The sequence below is a fragment of the Mustela nigripes genome, chromosome 16, assembly GCF_022355385.1.
Source record: "Mustela nigripes isolate SB6536 chromosome 16, MUSNIG.SB6536, whole genome shotgun sequence".
Lineage (NCBI taxonomy): Eukaryota > Metazoa > Chordata > Mammalia > Carnivora > Mustelidae > Mustela > Mustela nigripes.
This window is the reverse complement of record NC_081572.1, coordinates 60,027,341-60,046,002: the sequence shown is the minus strand read 5'-3', so window position 1 is coordinate 60,046,002 and position 18,662 is coordinate 60,027,341. Positions and strand designations below refer to the sequence as shown.

At 50.7% G+C, this 18,662-nt stretch overlaps 1 protein-coding gene across 1 annotated transcript in view; it reads right to left on the bottom strand.

The window, feature by feature from the left end:
* Positions 1-18,662, bottom strand: part of ANKFY1 (ankyrin repeat and FYVE domain containing 1) — a 73,241-nt gene that overhangs the window by 20,735 nt on the left and 33,844 nt on the right. Inside the window, exons 4-10 of the mRNA XM_059379832.1 lie at positions 17,119-17,254; positions 12,298-12,421; positions 10,818-10,967; positions 9,422-9,587; positions 3,448-3,652; positions 2,102-2,170; positions 1,688-1,887 (exon numbers count right to left, since the gene is read on the bottom strand). Of these exons, the coding sequence (XP_059235815.1) occupies positions 1,688-1,887; positions 2,102-2,170; positions 3,448-3,652; positions 9,422-9,587; positions 10,818-10,967; positions 12,298-12,421; positions 17,119-17,254 (1,050 nt within the window). The remainder of the gene's footprint in view (positions 1-1,687; positions 1,888-2,101; positions 2,171-3,447; positions 3,653-9,421; positions 9,588-10,817; positions 10,968-12,297; positions 12,422-17,118; positions 17,255-18,662) is intronic.

The window sequence follows — 18,662 nt, the reverse complement described above, 5'->3', positions numbered from 1 at the left end:
AAATTACTAACTTCTTTTCGCACACCCCTTTTCTGGGCCCACCCCCCTCATCAGTGGCACCCACCCACGCTTCACACATAGCAACACCGATCACAAAGGGACCCTTCCTAAAATATCCGCACAACTTACTAAGTCAGATCAAGGAAATATCCACCTTACAACAGTGGCTTTGCAACTGTGGTCGCTGGATTCCTGAGGGTTCCTGAGTCTTTCAGGGGCCCATTGTGTCAAAACTGTCCCCATAACACCACCCTTGGATGTTCGCTTGTGCCCATGCTCACCGGTATGGCTGGCAGGTCACGCTGAGGCCTGAGCGCAAGTGACAGCGGCCCCAGCACGAACCCACAGTCCCCACAGTGCTCTTGACCACCACGCACCAGCCAAGAAAGGGGCGGGTTCTTGATAAAGCAGTAGAAATTACTAAATTTCTTAAATTTCAGCAAGTCCCCGTCCTTTCAGAACCGTGTGACATTTCCTTTGTAAGGGGGACAATCCAACAAAAGGATATTCATTCAGCAGTTAAAGTCTGAGCAGAGAAGCACAAGATAAACACATACTCACATGAAAGAGGAGAAGCGTCTGCGTGAGGAAGCCAGCAGTGCGCGCAAACCCACAGCGGTGGCGCAGCGGGCCCCACAGCGGGCTGGACTCACCGGCAAGGGGGCCGGACTCATGGCCGCGGCTCCCCAAACTGAGCAGCTGACAGACACTCTCCTGAGAAGGAGCACAAACTCGAGCCTCTCTCTCTAATGACAACCGGCAGTATTTGTGCCGGATGATAAAATGTGGATCTTTCAAGTGAGTATTAGAATTTGGGAAACTTTAATCGAAAACTGCAGGTCTGACTGCTAATCGATACCGGAAGACAACAGTCTCCTCTGATGCGATCAGTGGCGACACTAGACACGTCATTCTGAGATACAAACGCGTTTGAAGACGCCATTAACTCCGCAAACCAGCACTTTTCAAATGACCAAGTCACGGTGTGACCGGACCACGTCGGGAGCAGAGCCGTTCGCAGGCAGACGGGTCGCGGGTCCAGCATCACAGAGTACGAGCAGCTGGTGGGCACGCTTCCAGGCCCCACGCTGCGACGGACTCTCAGCTACAGCCCGGTCACTCTGCTCGCTGCAGACCCGGGGGAGCGCACCGCCCTCCTCCAGCTACGTCAACACGTCAGGGTGTGTTTCCTTCCCACGCTCTCACCGAAACAACTTGTCTCAAAACGCTGACTACAGATGCAGACCCAGAAAACCAGTCACTCTCCCACTTAATTTTGTTTTAAACATCATTCTTCATTAAAAATAAATAAATAAAGCCATCTTAAACATAGAACGGTTTGTTATTTTTTAAGCTAACACAACTTCTACAAACTTCTGTTTTAATTTCTAAAACGTTAAGCATCACAGCTATAACCCAGCAAAACCAAAATCCTGAGGGATACGGTTTTTAAGCACATAAAAGCAGCTTTGGAGCCCTGCAAAGACGCCCCCAACACCCAGTAAACGGAGTGTTTCTGCCTCACAGACCAGAGTCCCACTAAACTGCTAGAAGCCTGATGTCAAAAAAAATAACTTGGGCTGTTACTACAGTGAAAAGCGCAGATGATCTCATAAGACCATGCCATTTGGTACAAACGTGGATGTGGTGCTTCCTGGGCCCCAGCGCAGGGGCACCCCCGCATCACCTGTGACCGTGTCTGGGGCGTTGGTGTTGCTGCCGCGCTGGATGAGTCGGGCTGCGAAGCTGTTTTCGTCAAAGGAGGTCCCATTCACCACCGGGAGGTCTTCAAAGGGGTTCACGGAGTGGTCGGGGGACATGGTGACGTACTGCACGGCGAGCCACAGGGCGGTGCTGCCCTCGTGGTCCTTCAGCTCCAGATCCAGCCTGAAGTGAGGAAGCCACGCCAACAGCTCACACAGTCCGCTGCAGACCCCGACCGGCCACAGCCTCACCTTCCCTTTCTGCACACTTGGAACGACCACTGCTCGTCCGGCTCTTACTTACTAACCTTCGTAACACTGGAGGACACTGGACGAGAACGATTTTTCACGCGTCATCCCACCCTCCCCGCTGCTCTCCCGCCGTGCCCCGCGCGTACCGCTCGCACTGCAGCAGCTGGCTGAAGACGTGCTCATTCCTGGCCGTGATGCACACATGCAGGGGCGTCCTGGGGACGAGAGAGAAGCGGGGTCAGCGCAGAACAGGCACGGCTCAGGACAACACGAGAACCCCGCATTTCTGCAACAGAGGCTCTCTGTGCCCTGGAAAACAGCTGTCCAAAAGCACGAATGAGTCTCTAAGAATGAAAATGGAGTTGCTTCTAGGGCTCCATCTAGCCAGGGGCCAAGAGAACAGGAACCCACAGAAGGGAGATCTGTAAGGTTCCCTCCAGTGAACGGCTGACCCTCACTGAGCAGCTCCTCACGTTCGGAAACAGCAGTCCCTACACGTGAGGGTGTGTTCCTCGCCACCTACCCTCCGTGAGTCTGCAAGCAAATGTTTTTCTTCCTGTAACTCTGGGTTATGCTCAGACACCGCGTGCCAACAGGCAGGGACTGAAGGAGGCACTTCTGATTGCCCTTCACGGCCTTTATTCAGCCCTCGCGGGCCCTGAAGCCCCCCCCCCCCCACCAGCACCCAACTCAGAGGCACACGCCGCCCACGGGTGCTGCAGCTGGAGGAAGTCAGAGTCAACAGAGTCAAGAGGAAAAGGAAGCAATCACTTGGGGAAATAAAGTAACCGTCACACAACAGTGGGGTCCCAGAGACCCATCTGTCTTCACTGCGGGGTCCCTCCACACACAGCTGTCTCCCACTCCAACAACTGCACGAAGCTCCGTCCTCCATCTGTGAGAGGCTCTTCCAAGGTATAAAATACTGAGCCGTGACTACAGAGAGTGGGGCCCACTTGCTAGAGGTCCCTTCTCTCCTCCCACATGGCCGCCCCAGTGGGGAGGCAGCCCTTCCGTAGACTCAGAACCACAGGGGATCCTCCACAAGGCACTTCTGGGCAGAGGACAAAGAAACAGGAGAACAGCTGTCAGACATGCTGTGGAAAGCCGAAGGGAGCCGGCGTCCTTACCCGCAGCGAGAACCAGGCCTAACCCAAAGGACTTCCCCACGCCCAGACCTCATGGAATTACCACAGACCGCCTTCAGATGGGGTGCGCCACCCCTTCCCGGTACCCCACCAGCTCTGATGAGGACGCTGGGACAAAGTGCCCTTGGAGGAGCTGGACCGGTGAGCCCCCGAACAAGATACAAACTGCTTACAAGTCCATGGACCTCAGTTCCAAGCGCGGAAATATTTCCCCAAACGCCCCTGGGTTAGTCATGCCTCTCATCGGTCCAACAAAGGAGCCTGAGCAGAGACACCAACTGCTAGCTGTGTAGCTGTGTGCCGTTGTGTGCCCCACAGAACACCTCTGTGGACATGGCGCTCACCTGCCCTTGCTGTCCTGCATGTTGGGGTTGGCGCCGGCCTGCAGAAGGGCCTCTGCGATCTGGGCCATCTCAGACATCATAGCTGCCGAGTGCTTCTTTGCACTGCACGATGCCACAAGGTGCAACGGTGTCTCCTGGGCACCCAATGTAGCAGCATTGACAAGGGCCCCATTCTTAATGAGGAAGGTGGCAGCAAAGAGATCTCCTGGAAAACAAACAACAGAGACAACGGTCACCCACGACAAGACCTATTGGCCTATTCTGGTCCTCAGAAAGTCAGAAAAACTGCAGACAAAGAGAAGGGACATCGGGCAACGGTTCTTGGCAGAACCTTAGGGACACCTCTAAGTGGAAACCTGTCACCTAGATCGGGAAGTCACATCATTGAACTCCAAAGGCTTCATTCAATTCTGATTCACTGCTGTCCTCTGCCCTGCCCCTCGCCTCCAGGGCACTACCCAAGCACAGCAGGCTTCTGTGCTGACAGACCTCCCTTGCCATCAGCTCTCAAGGATAGCTTCAAGATTCCTCCCCAGCACAATCCATGCCCCTCTCATTTCCTGACCACGGTCCACTCCTACCACCAATCTGCTGCACTCACACCCAGGTTCCTGACCGGAGGATGGCCCTGACATGTTCGCCACCTACTATGCATGGACATGACAGTCTCGACAAGAAGTTTCCATCTGAGCATCTGAACCAAGACTCTGTACACATCGCTCTACAAATACTCCACAAAGTAAACTAAGTGGCTGTCAAAACAAAGCTTCCTCCTCAGTCCCCTCCACTTCCCTAAGTCTTGGAGCATTTGCAGGTGCAAGAGTCTGCCTGGGACCATGTACAGATACCAAACTAATTCAGAGTAACGGACATAAGATCCAGTAACTCTGGCAGCTTAAACTGCTGTCTATGAGGAAACACGGAAACTACCAAGAATTAAGTATGCATGACAGTACTAAAGGTATATAGTTCTGCAAATGCGCGGCTAAACTTGGAACCAAGCAATCTGATGACTTCAAGTCAAAAATATTTGTGGAAAAGCAGTTAAAGTACGCCTGTCAAGTTAACCTGGAGGTTGACAGGGACTGAGCAATTAAATTTGCTCTAAGATCACTTACAATTCAATCTTCCTTGGATTTGGTTCCATTTACAACTCAAAGCAAGCAAAAAGCACTCACTAGACACAGTGCATGGGGCTCCCCACTCAGCGCAGAGTCAGCCTCTCCCTCTAGCCACCCCCCGCCCCACCCCACCTGTGCTTCTCACTCTCACTCAAATAAATAAATAAATAAAATACTAAAGAAAGAAAAGGAAAGACAAGAAGGCCAGGGCAGCAAAGCACCCTAAGCTACTGAACTGTGAACAAAGAAGCCACCCAGTTACAAAGGCAGGGCGGTGGCTTCGAGGCACTCTGCCCAGTGGGAGGGAACCTCCAGGGGGCACGGAGGAGCTCACTACAGGGATGTCCTCCAGAGGAAACATCCTTTCCCTGCCTCCTTCCCCTGCCGGGCGAGGTGTAATTGGTGGATGTGACTCGGGACTTGGCTAAGTCGTCCCAGCAAGATTCAGGGACACTTTCTGTGGATTCTGTCACCACTTCACCTAGGTCTACAGGATAAATTTCCTGAAAATCACACCCTTCTTCAGTGGGCAGCGCCCCCGAATGCAGAGCACCCGCCGTGACAGTGGACTTCCTACTCCACACGTGCGGAGTCTGGGGGTGGACGCCCACGGCTGAAGGCACTGCAGAACCACTCGGCTACACACATCACAGACGCCGGTGTCCGTTGCACGGCCTGTTTTCATCTCTGCATCCAGACATGCTCTTCTGTGTCCGATTCTGTGAGTGCTGGAGATAGACGTACACTCCTTTGAATCCCAACCTCCAGATGACAATTTTCTCTTTTCAAAGTCATTTATGCCAAGTTTTCTTCTATATCTTGCAATATCATTAATTTTCAACTATACTCTGTAGTCTCAATGTGTAGAATAAGGCTTAAGGTTTCAAGAGTGGCAAAATTCTCAAGTGTTATCTGTATTCCCGTGCTCATTTTTTTAAAAGATTTTATTTATTTGAGAGAGAGCACATGCGCACACACGTGTGCAAGCAGGGGACGGGGTAGCAGGAGAGGGAGAGACAGAATCCTCAGGGAAACTCCCTACTGAGCGCAGAGCCTGACACGGGCTCTGTACTTTCTTTCCAAGGGACCATCTTGCCAGAGAATATCAGCCCTGGCATGGAGGTACACGGCAGCCACAGGCCAATCAGCTGCTGACTAATCCGCATCTGATCTAACTTGTGCCTGCTCCATCTTATGTAAAACAGGCACCAGGGGAATGTCTGGGAAGAAAACGGATTGGCCGGTCAAGGCTACCAGGTCCCACTTCAACAGACTGGCTCTGATTCTATCAATTATGACTTCAGGCACCTTAAGATTTCTCTAACCAGCCTCTTCTTTAGCCCTCCGTTTTTTCCCGGGGTCTGGGGGAAAGAGCAATCTTTACCGACATCATGAGCAAAGGACCAAAATTCAGACTGCTGCGCACAGGCCAACGGCAGCACTCTGAGCGTGACGGTAACGCGCGGGTCTGAGGCCACGCTGGGGGGGGGCCTTCACTATTCACACGTGCGTACACGGAGAGGTACAAACCAGCCCCCAGAGACTCCGTCTAAGAGAGAATATGTACAAACATTAGCAACAGAATACAATATCCCAGACAAAGCCACTTCTGGAAAGAAAACTCAGGATTGTTGGGACAAAGGGCCTCAAGATGAGAAGACAAGGTGCGTGATACTGGGGGAAGGGCTGGGGTTTCACGCCTTCAAGCTCAGCACACATTCCAGACTAAGAGAGAAACATGGACAGCGTGCGGAGAAGCCTGGACACACTAAACAAAGAGGGTCGACCAGGCAAGACGGCCCACAGAAGCGAGGGTCGAGGACACCCAACCACCGCCTGCACAGGGATTGCAGAGGGACAATGAAATGGAACGGTCTGTCTTAAGCCCTCTTAAAAGACTTAGAGCTTTTAGATTAGACTTACTTGATTATCAAGAGCCAAAGACTTTTATCTTACTTATATACACATATGCACATAAACGCATGCACCCCACACAAGAAGCTATCGAGGAGTTCCTGGACACTGAAAACTGGGGACGTTTTCCACTAAAGGAAAGCCCGTGGGTGCACAGTCTAGAGGGAAAAGACGATGGCCATCAAAGAGCAGAGCAAAGGGAGAAAATGGAAAATACCAAAAACACCATTTATAAAGTTTCTGTCAGGAAGAAAACTTCTAACACATCTTACAGAGATTTCCACCAAAAACAATTACAATAGGGGAGGCCTAGGGGGCTTAGTCGTTAAGCGTTAAGTGTCGGCCTTGGGCTCAGGACATGGCCCCAAGTCCTGGGATAGAGCTCTGAGTCAGGCTCCCTGCTCGGCGGGAGCCTGCTTCTCCCTCTCCCACTCCCCTGCTTATGCTCCCTCTCGCTCACACGCTCTCTGTCAAATAAGTAAATACAATCTTAAAAAAAAGAAAAAACCAGCAACAATCACAGTGAGACTATCTGGTACTTGGAAGTCGGTCACTCCCTCGTCCTCATCCAGCAGCACAGCAGGTGCACGAGGCCTCACCAACATGGCTTGTCCACATCAGCGTATCCCTAACAGCAGCAACATCAAACCTAAACTCCACACAAAGCTCTTTTGTGCAGCTTCCGGAGTGGGGCTGTGTTCAGGGAACCAGTGACTTCACCACGAACACAGCCAGCCCCGTGTGGCCCCCGGCGGTGGCGCCATCTGTGAATGGACCGCGAGCAGCGAGCAGAACTACGGCGCCGATTACTACGAGGTCACCGCTGTGCGCCAGCTGCGCCTGAACAGCGAGAGTCACCTTCTCGCCTCAGGCCACCTGTCTGCCTCCCACGGACTCGCCCACAGACACCGGCTGCCCGTGTCATTCTTCACGGAACTGACTGGCACAGATTCCGGTGGGCACCCAGAAGCAAGCCCACATCTCTCAAAACAGAGATCTTTGTTCAAATGGCAATGAACTTCGAGTAAGGCCAACAGGTAAAATGAAGTACATTACTCAATGAAGTCATTTTGGAAGGTCCACAGCCTGACGGCGCAGGCTACAGAAGGAAGAGGGAAAGAGCCCTATGGGGACTGGAGCTGATGGTGGCTCAGCAGCCAGGGGCTGCGCCCACCACCCGGCAGTCACCGTGCCGCACGGGCTGCCGACACTAGAAAACGACAAGGATCCCCACTCTGCACAAGAGGGAGTGGAGACCCCAGTGGCGACTGAAAGACGGACCGGAGGTCCCCGAGCAGGCACACGAGTCCAGATCCAAACCCCAGCACACCCACACTCCAGCGCCAGCATTCGGCCCGCCACACCAAGCCCCGCTCTCCAGGCTGAAAGCATCAGGACAATGCAGGCCACGCTGGCACACACAGGCTCTCAGGCAACGGACCAATTCAGAGAGGAAGATTAAGGCGCCTGAAAACAAGCATCAGAAAGGCATCACCAGTTCTTGGCAACTCTCGTAACTAAGCAATCACCAAAATATTTAATAACTCGCCCAAGATGCTTTTTCAACACACATAAGAATTTAACTCCCTAAGAGAAAAGAAATAGAATTCTGGGATTTTTTTTTTTTTAGTAACAAGTGTATTTGTTTCCAAAACAAACATCTCAGACACCACACAGTATGGGAAAAATAATTCCCCATGTGGTGGGAACCTTCCCCACTGCACACACGCCCGGTGCGCCAAGTGCCCAACGGCTGCACACTGTGCGGAGCGCCACCCGGGAAACGCGTCTGCTCTCGGCGCTGACATCCTCTCCGAGGAGCTCCTTCCCGCTGATGAGCAACATTTTCCTCTCCGCCAGCCAACAAGCTGAACACTGACACATGGCTCTGAGGGATATTTTTACTAAAACCTTTGCCCAAAAAGAGCAAAGCCACAGCTGCCACAGGCCCATATTTGAAGTGACTACATCCCACCACCCAGGAGCAACTTGTGAGCAACAGAACATGCGAATGAATGGCAACAGCAAATGTAAGAACGATGGTGTAGCGGCACAAAAAGAGCATGGTACCAGAGCGCAGTCATGCTGGTCGCATGACCGCAGAGGGGAATGCACAGGGCTCGGACGTGCGGAGATCAGTGCGTTCTGTCCCTGCCGTCCACACGTAAACAGAAGAGTGGCTGTGGCCAAGTACTTCACTCAGGTCATCTACAAGTCGAAGCTTCTGGCAGTCGGGAGAGCTGTCACTCCGTGCTGGAACGCTGCCTCCAGACCGCGTCTCACCCTGTCAGATACGACTACTGTAAAGTGGACGCAAGCAGGACCCGTCTGGGACTTAAAAATCAGTAAGGCCATGGGAAAATGGGAAAAATAAAACAAAAAAGACTAGTACTTTTTTCCCTTGTAGCATTAAGATTAAAATGTTTTGACCTTAATTCTATCACTTCCATATTCTTCCCACGATGAACAACATACTCTCAATACAGCTACAATTCCAGAACCTTCCGAGAACAAATGAAGCTGCATCACTCTGCCAGGACAGAAGCCTAACCCGTCCAACTGAACATTCTGAAGCCAAGAGTGTGTCTAGACATGCGTGGTTTTGATCCTTTCCCTCTCACAGTCCCTGATACAAGTAAAGTCCTCCTGCCACAAGTCCTCGAGAGAGTGATGCACATCCGTGGCATACAGCTTCAAGGTCCTTCTGGAGGTGCCCTTTCCCTGGCCCTTCCTCCAGGGGCACTGCTGACCCCACAAGAGCCTAAGAACACGGCGCAAGCCCCAGGTCCTCCTACCCACCAATCACAGATTCTCATCATGTGCAGCTGGAAAAGGCTTTTCACAATGTGTGCCACGGGGTCATAGAATCTTCGAGAATTACCCAGATGAAAGTAAAATTGCTTGCAGAGAAGAAGACAAGGTATACCGCTTCTTCCTACCCCTCTGGATTCCTTTATGCAACAAGCTCCAGCCGTTCCTGTCGAGCATGTCCACGTCAGCCTTGTGGCTAACCAGCGTGGTGGCAATACTCTCCAGTCGTCGTGACAGGGCGAGATCCAGAGCCAGGTCTCCATTATGGTCCACTTCGTTCAGTTTTCCAGGGAGCTGCACACACAAATTTGTAAATTAGTGCCCAGTCAGTAGTGAATACAGCTGATTTCAATCTCTCCCAATTGGACTCTAACATACCATCTTTTTATATAAATACTGAATTTAGTGCTCTAACACTGCATACTCTCCAAGTCCCAATAAATTCACGAACTTTTCTCAGGCCTCCTTGGGGCACAAGCCTCCCAGGGAACAAAGAATTAGCAGGGATCCCAGAGCAGACACAAACACAGCGGAAGACAGTACAGGACCAAAATGGAAATGGAGACACTGCTGTGGGAGCACAAAGGCCAGGGCAGAGGGTCACAGCCCGACGGCGAACAGCTAACATTTTCATAAGAGACTATGGCTTAGTATCAAATTCCCCACAGAGCAGGATGACTCCCCGGGTGCCAGACACCCAGGACAAAGCATGCTGTGCTCCCCTCTGTCAGAAGCAATGGCTCACTGGGCACTGCGGTCAGCAGAGTGATAGCCCCTGAAGATGTCGCTGTCCTAGTCCCTGGAGCTGTACCACGATCCCCAACAAAAGAGACTTTGAAGATGTCATTAAGGTTAAGGACCTTGAGGGAATGCATTTTGGGTTACCCAGGAGGGACCCAGCTGGTCACACGTGTCCTGAGAAGGGACAGAGGGAAGCAGAAGAGCAGGTCAGAAAGACGGGATGCGAGGACTTGACACACCGTCCCGGCCAGAAGAGGGAGCAATGTAGTGGCTTCCGGAGATCCAGAAGAGCCCCTTGCTGAGAACCAGCAAGAAAATGGGGACACTTGTCCTGTAACCACAAGGAAGTAAACTCTGCCACCGTGCCAAACAATCGGGAAAGGGATTCTCTCCGCCAGCCTCCAGGAAGGACCCCGCCCTGCCGCCTCCCCAAACGTACATGGGCCCGCCCTGGACTCCCAACCAAAAATGCTTCAAGATGACCTGTCCACGCTGATTTCAGCCCCTAGGTTTGTGGCAATTTCTTACAGCAGCAAAAGAAAACTGAAGCAGGTTTTGGCACCTGGAAGTCAGGTACTGCTCCAGCAATGACCTACACACGTGGAAGCCGCGTTGGAAACGGCCAACGGGCCAAGGCCGAAAGGGTTTTCAGGAGCATCAGAGGAAAAGCTCAGATGGCACAGACACAGGTACATGAGAGACCATGCCAGTGACGGCCTGAAGGAGTGAGGGACATTTTAGAGAAAAACAAGCAGGTTTGTTTGGGCAAAAGCACGTCAGTACCTGTGAGTCCGTCTCGATCAGATACAGGAAGACCACATCCTCTCTCTCTACTCTGATTGCCTTGTGCAACGGGTACTCGGTCTTGGACTTGATCATCTTGTACAGCAGCTGGGCACCCATGCTACTGAAGTCCTCCTTCCGCAGGTCATCCTGAGGGCAGGACAGTTGAAAGCAGAGCAGACCCGACACGTCAGCAGTAGCGATAACAGACATTCATGAAGAAGCCCTCGGAAGGTGTCTGTCCCTTCTTTAAAGAGAGTGTAGCATTCCCCCTCTCTGGATGACACAGAAGGACGGACAGCACGAAGGGGCTCAGGAACTCCTGCTCTGGTTCGCACAGGGAGTAAGTGTCCAAGCCAGGACCCAGGGCCAGAACCATCCACTGCACCCCACCATGCCTTCCAGACACAGGACAGCAACCCTGACCCCTACCCAGGATGCTGCCAGGAGCCCTCCAGGGGGTATGCCGTCTGTACCCCTACAAAGATGAGAGCTCAGAGTTCATCAGAATTTCCAGAGGAGTCCCCGCTGATAACAGGCAGTCTCCACTACCGCAAACCTCTAAATTTTTATTTATCATAGCAGAAAGACCACCATTCCTGTCTCAATTCTTCACAACCCTATTATTTTAGACACCTTTCCTCACAATACTGTTAAGCACAGAACCATGTGCAGAAACTAGCTCATAAAACAGAGCCCTAGGTGTGATTCTTTTAAAAATGCAAAGAACAGTCCCGCATCGGACTCCCAGCTCCATGGGGAGTCTGCTTCTCTCTCTGACCTTCTCCTCGTTCATGCTCTCTCTCACTGTCTCTCTCTCAAGTAAATAAATAAAATCTTTAAAAAAAGTAAAAATAAATAAATAAATAAATAAATAAATAAAAATGCAAAGAACAGGGGCACCTGAGTGGCTCAGTGGGTTAAAGCCTCTGCCTTCGGCTCAGGTCATGATCCCGGGGTTCTGGGATCAAGTCCCACATCGGGCTCTCTGCTCCACAGGGAGCCTGCTTCCTCTCTCTCTCTGCCTGCTTCTCTGCCTACTTGTGATTTCTGTCTGTCAAATAAATAAATAAGATCTTAAAAAAAAAAACAAAAAGCAAAGAACACAACAAAGAAATGCCAAAACCGTTCTCTATGACGAACACTTCTGAGCAGGGCAAATCGAAACTTAAGGACACTCCCCCCACACTGCAGAGCCGCAGCCGCCTGGAAACAGCACTGCCAAGCGCCCAAGGCCTGCGGGCAGCTTCTGCAGACAGAGGACGCAGGCGGGGTCCTTTCGTTCCAAGCCTGTTTCTTAACCTGAATTACCTCCTGCCTCTCTGCTCTGCAATCAGGAGACGTCAGAGCCCAGAAGAATCTCTCTGGTCATCTTACGCAAGCAGGAGTCAGAGAGGAACGTTCACAGAAGCAGGCCCGAGCCCAGGTCTCCGGCTTGCCACGCATGTGCTGTGCTCACAGCCCTCCACCTCGCACTCACCCAGTGGCTGGCGATAATTTCCGCACAATAGTTCATCAGCGTGCCAGCGCCCAGCTCCTCCGCCGTCTGATAGAAGCGGATACAGTTCCTGACGTTCACCAGAGACATGACGCTCTTCTCACATCTGCGAGAGAAATTAATGGTGAGCGGTGTCTTCAGGACGAACAGATTCATCAGTGAGCACACCGAGGCCATGAGCGGAGTACTGGTGGTCTAACCCAGCGACGCTGACGTGTGAGCAGGCAGGGGAATCAGGGTGAATTCACGGCTGAGTTACCGTATTTAAAAGTACAAGACTAGCATCATACCACACAGACCACTCTGGTCAGAATCAAAATAACCTCTAAATAGACACATGAAACATAACCCCAACTGACTTATATGTGATTCCGCGAACCCCATTAATCACACACATGCACCTACAAGACCAAACACATTATGGGTCAAATTCACTCCTTTAATATGTACTGTACAGGGCGCCTGGGTGGCTCAGTGGGTTAAGCCGCTGCCTTAGGCTCAGGTCATGATCTCAGGGTCCTGGGATCGAGTCCCGCATGGGGCTCTCTGCTCAGCGGGGAGCCTGCTTCCTCCTCTCTCTCTCTCTCTGCCTGCCTCTCTGACTACTTGTGATTTCTCTCTGTCAAATAAATAAATAAAATCTTAAAAAAAAAATATGTACTGTATAGGACATGTGTGCAGTTTCCACCCACAAGGCTTCAAAGGAGCTTCCGAGAGGAGGCTCTACGCACGCCTCAGTAAATCCACATCCCGGAAAAGTCCTCCCACGGCAAACTGTATGGTATGGGAATTATCACTCGATAAAGCTGACTTGTAAACACCCACAAGAGAATGTGGAGAGACAACAAAGTTTCACCCATTACACCCAGAGTGAACCTGCGGTGCACCCGCAGGATACACGCAGTACACAGTGAACTCACAGTACACACCCAGTATACACACACTACACCCACAGCACATACACTATGCCTGTAGCACACACACTACACCCACAGTATACACACACTACATCCAGTGTACACACAGGACACACAGTGACACACCCAGTACACACACACTACACCTGCAGTACACACACTATGCCCGCAGTACACACACTATGCGCACAGTACACACACACTATGCCTACAGTATACACACACTACACCTGCAGTACACACACACTATTCCTGCAGTATACACACTACACCTGCAGTACACACACACTATGCCCGCAGTACACACACACTAAGCCCACAGTACACACACTATGCCTGTAGTATACACACACAACACCCGTAGGACACACACAGTGCACCCCCACTACACCTGTAGTGCGACCATGGTACATGCAGTACGCCCACCGTGTATAACACATACATCCCTCACATGATTTACAGAGTACACCAGAGAGAAAAACTGGCTGCACAGACATCCAAACAGCCTGCTACCAAGCACCACCACCACGAGGCTCTCACATCCACTAATAAAAAAGCATCCATTATGTCACCCAGGCCGGCAGGCCCCTGTTGGCACAAAGCTGACACACCCCCTGGCCCAGGAGATGCTGCACTGGGAAGCCGACTCCAAACTCCAGGAGGCTGCAGGGAGCCTCTGCAGGACTGGGACTTGGGGGGAAGGAGGCCAACGGCACCATCATTCCACCCGTTGCCTACACATCTGCGTAGAAGTGGTGCCCTCCAAGGGCATCACAGAGGCCTGGCGGCCTACCGTGGCTTTGTCTGTCCTGCAGCTCCCACAGAAACCCTCTTCTGTTCACGGGGGCAGAACGGCACTGAGAGCACAGCACTGTGCAGGAAGAAAGACCTGGACAGAGGTCCACGGAACCCCCGTGCCTCTTGCCTCCTGCTACGCACAGTAATAGAGGATCTCCACGCATTTTTCAAGACAAAGGGAGCTAAGAGCCCCACACAGCACGCATGCGTGGCTGGTGTGCCTGTCAGGGTGGGGGCCTTCTCAAGGCAGAGCAGTATTTATCACACGGGCTGGCTTCGTACTACAGTGAGAACACGTGCGAGCCAGCAGATAAGTCTCCATCTGAGTAGGTGAGGTGCAGCTCACAGAGGTGGAGAAAGGTCACGAGTGAGAGAGAGAGATGGGGAAGGATGGAGCCGTTTTAAAAAGGCCCTGAGAAGAATGAGCACAGCTCCGGGGGACAATCTTGCCGACCTTACTCCATCCAGCACTCAGGGCGGGCACTGACTGCATTCCAAGAGGGATGCCTGGGTTCTTTGTTTCTAAGCAGTGCAGGTGCCGTGGTGTAAGGAAGCGCCGCCCACAGGGCACTTGTCAATCAAAGGGCACCTCAGAAAGTAACTGTTACGAACACCAGGACTTACTTCTGAGTCGTGGTCCACCAAGTGACCGTGACTGGCTATGAGACCAGAGCGTCCAGGGACAGAGGTCCTCTGCCGGCGCGGTGACACTTCTCAAATGTGCAGCGCCGACACCCGGGTGCATCCGTCCCACCATCCCACCCCAGGGACCACTGACCCGTGTCTGCAGAGCCTCTTGCACAGCACTTGTACAGACAAATCCCCTTCTCCTTTCTGCTGCCGAAGACACTCATACCAAGATACTGGAATGTGTTTCCTGAAGACAGGTGTTTCGTTATCAGCGGCAGACACTTCACTTTCACCTCACTCTGGGGCCCCCAGGGTGCCATTCATTCTCCCGCAAGCGCGTAACTAGTAACCAACGTGGTTTACACAACATCAATGTACACTCACATTATGGTTACATGGAAGACCATGATATCTTATTTAAAAATTCAGATTCTTAGTTCTTGTCATCTCTTTCAACAGTAGCAGGACAGACTAACTTTCCTCTGAAGGAATTCTGTTGTGAATACATGTTTTTAATTTTAAAACACTAAAAGGATATAGATATACAAAAACAGTTTTCAAAGTACAAAATCAAGGGGTACCTGGGTGGCTCAGTGGGTAAAGCCTCTGCCTTCGGCTCAGGTCATGGTCTCAGGGTCCTGGGATTGAGCCCCGCATAGGGCTCTCTGCTCAGTGGGGAGCCTGCTTCCCCCTCTGCCTCTGCCTGCTTCTCTGCCTACCTGTGATCTCCCTCTCAAATAAATAAATAAAATCTTAAAAAAAAAAGTACAAAATCAAGCAAGAATTAAGCATCTCACGAACTCTATCTAGTTTCAGTATCACTCCCATGTGCAAGAATAGGAGTACCGACAGGAGAAACAACAAAACATTATCTGGTTGAATTACAGGTGACTTAGGGTTTTTTCTCTATGTTATTCAATGTTTTCCAACTGCCATACACTGAGCTTGTATTTTATAAGCAGGAAAACAACTATTATCGTAACTGTCAATTTTTAGCATTTACTATTAGTTCTCCTTTTTAAAAAGTATCTTTCTGATAATACTTCCCAAAAACTTCCTTTTCATCAAAGTGGTGAAGCACTCCCAAACCTCTGAGATCCCAACATACCCACAGGACCAACAATTCCCACAGAGCCCTACACTGTCACGGATGCACACACACTACACCCTCCTGCCCCGCAGCAGTGGGCGCCCTGAGACCTGTCAAGAGCCGACATCGGCCCACCACCACCCCCAAACCCCCACTCCTGGGTGCCCTCCAGCCCCACCAGGACAGGTAACAACTTAATGCCCCCACCCAACAGCACAAAATGGAGCATCTGATAATGCTAATGGTTAAGAAGCCTAACCAGTCAATAAACATGTTAATTAAATCTATTACACAAATTACAATTACCTAAACCACTCCAACCCCAGGGCATATTTATCAAAGCAATTTAATTTACAAGCAAGTTCAACAAGGTCAATGGAAAAAAGCTCAGGAAATTGGGAAAAGAAAAGACACAAATCATATTCAATCTAATTAAAATCATTCTTAACTCACCCAGATAGTTCACTGACTCACCCAAATCAAAGGCCTCCATGGTCAAGTTAGCTTTGCTAACAGAATACAGTATGTGCCTACCTATCGCAGACCTGTTTGGGGTTTTTGTTATATTGGATTTAGATATCAAAATGCACTGGGGTTGACCTCCATCACAGCGCCGGGGGAGGAGCCTGCACACGCATTCACGGGGTGGGGGCCGGCAGACGCCAGTCCCTCGGTGGAGACAGGGAGCAGCTCCAGGCCCTCCCAGGGCAACACAGCAGGGACTGAAACCCCCCTTCACTCACCCACGAGACGAGCTACTCCTGCAGCACCCAAGGGGATACAAGAGATCAGCAAGTGACGTGAAAGACACCCGCAGCCGCACCCCCCACAAAAACCAAAGGGCATCTGCACGACATCATACGGTGACACTATGCTTTCTGTTGCTCTGGACGGCCGACAGGGGGACCAACAGAGAAAACTAAGTATTAACAAAACCCAGCAGGCTGCCTCCGTGAGGACACAGAAACCAGTAACCAATGAAGGAAGAACTCGGGAATGCTGTCTGCGAGCCGCACAAACAAGCTTCTAACGAGAAGAATCTGAACGAGGACTTCCCCAAAGACGTGTATCATGCCACAAAGCAGGACGACTGTCCCAGGAAGTGGCACTGGAGGGAAGGCTGGGGTCTGGGCACATCATCCAAAGTGGCTCATACTCATTTACCAGCTCACAAACACGTAATCCCAGGTTTTAAAAAATATCAGTGAAAGGAAAGAGAATACCGAAAAGCTCTGGCCAAATCACACCAAGCAAGGGAGGGAAAACCCCGTCCCCACCACAACAGAGTCCCATCCGTCGGCAGCAGCATTCGGCTCGGTCCCAGCCCAGCCACAGGGCGGAGGGGCTCTGGGGACCCCGGCGACTTGCCTCTCCCTGAGGAGCTGCAGCTGAAACCGGTTCGCCAGCTTCATCAGCTCCGTCAGGAACGCGTCGTCTTCCCGGAACTCCAGCTCGTCCGTGTACACCCAGCGCAGCATTGCCCTCGTCACCTCAGGGTCGGCATCTGGTGGGGAAAGAGAGACGCTGAGAACAAGGCTCCCGGTCTGGCAACAGCACCATGTGGCACCAGGAACAGCAGCGAAGCACCCTGGGGGCGTCTGACCCAGACCAAGCTTCACAGACTCCGTAAGTGCAGACACTGAACTTGGAAGCAAGTCCAGCGGGGCCAGGGGCTCAGGTGGTTCCGCATCCGGTTCCAGAGTCCAGCTCAGGAGTCCAGCTCAGGTCAGGATCCCAGGGTCGTGCGAGCGAGCCCGAGCTGGTGTGGAGTCTGCTTAAGATTCTCTTTTTCCCTCTCCCCATCCCCTTTCCTACCCACCTCTCTCTTAAAAAAAAAGAAAAAAAAAAGGTAAATCCAATAAATTGGGTGAAAATACTTTGAATATATGATGAGTTTACATTCCAGTGAAAAGAACTTACAAATAAGCATTAAAACATGGACAACTAATGGGAAAATGGGCAACAGATACGAATGGTAATTCACAAAGATAACTAAAAATGTTCAGTAAACCTTACCAGTAACTACAAACACAAAACTAGAAGACAATTTTTTGTCTCTCAAAGATTCCTAAAAAGTACGTAACCTCTTACACAGCAATTACACATGTAGAGTATCAGCCTAATAATGGAGCAAGTACAAAGAAATATATATACCAAGACAGTCAAGAGTACTGCTTTTTTGTTTTTGTTTTTATCGTGTTATGTTAGTCACCATACAGACAGCATTGTTTTTAGCAACAAAAACTGGAACAGAAATCTTAAGTCCAATACTGGTAAGCTAATAATATAGTATATACTCACACTGGAAAATTCTGCATCAATTAAAATTACTTAGATCTGAATAATCAATCTAAAAAGATACAAACTATATAGCAGGTTTAAAAAAAGGCTAAAAATGCATGTTTTAATTATCTCATTTTTTTGAGATGTGTGTGTGTACTCACATGTGTGTACACACACACACGCACACACAGAGCTCAGTGTCTGTCTCCCATCCAAACAGTAACCAGGTCCAACCTCGTTTAGCTTCTAAGATCAGACAACACTGAGAACTTTCAGGGTGGTAAGGCCAAAAACAGACCATCAGTCTAGTTTGCTTGCTTTTTTCCCAGTAATCTCTACATTCAACGTGGGGCTCAAAGTCACGAATCCAAGGCCAAGAACCACAAGCTCCACCGAAGGAGCCAGACAAGTGACCTGTCTGTTTAGACACTGGAAGGACGTATATTCTAAAATATTAACCCTGCTAGGATCTATAACTAATTTTTCTTTGGGCTTATTTTCTATTTCCCTGTTTTATATTTTTTTTTTTTTTTTTAAGAGGAGGAGGGATAGAGGGAGAAGGAAACAAGAGACTGTGAAGCAGGCTTCAACCCAGCGTGGAGCCTGATGTAGGGCTTGATCCCAAGACT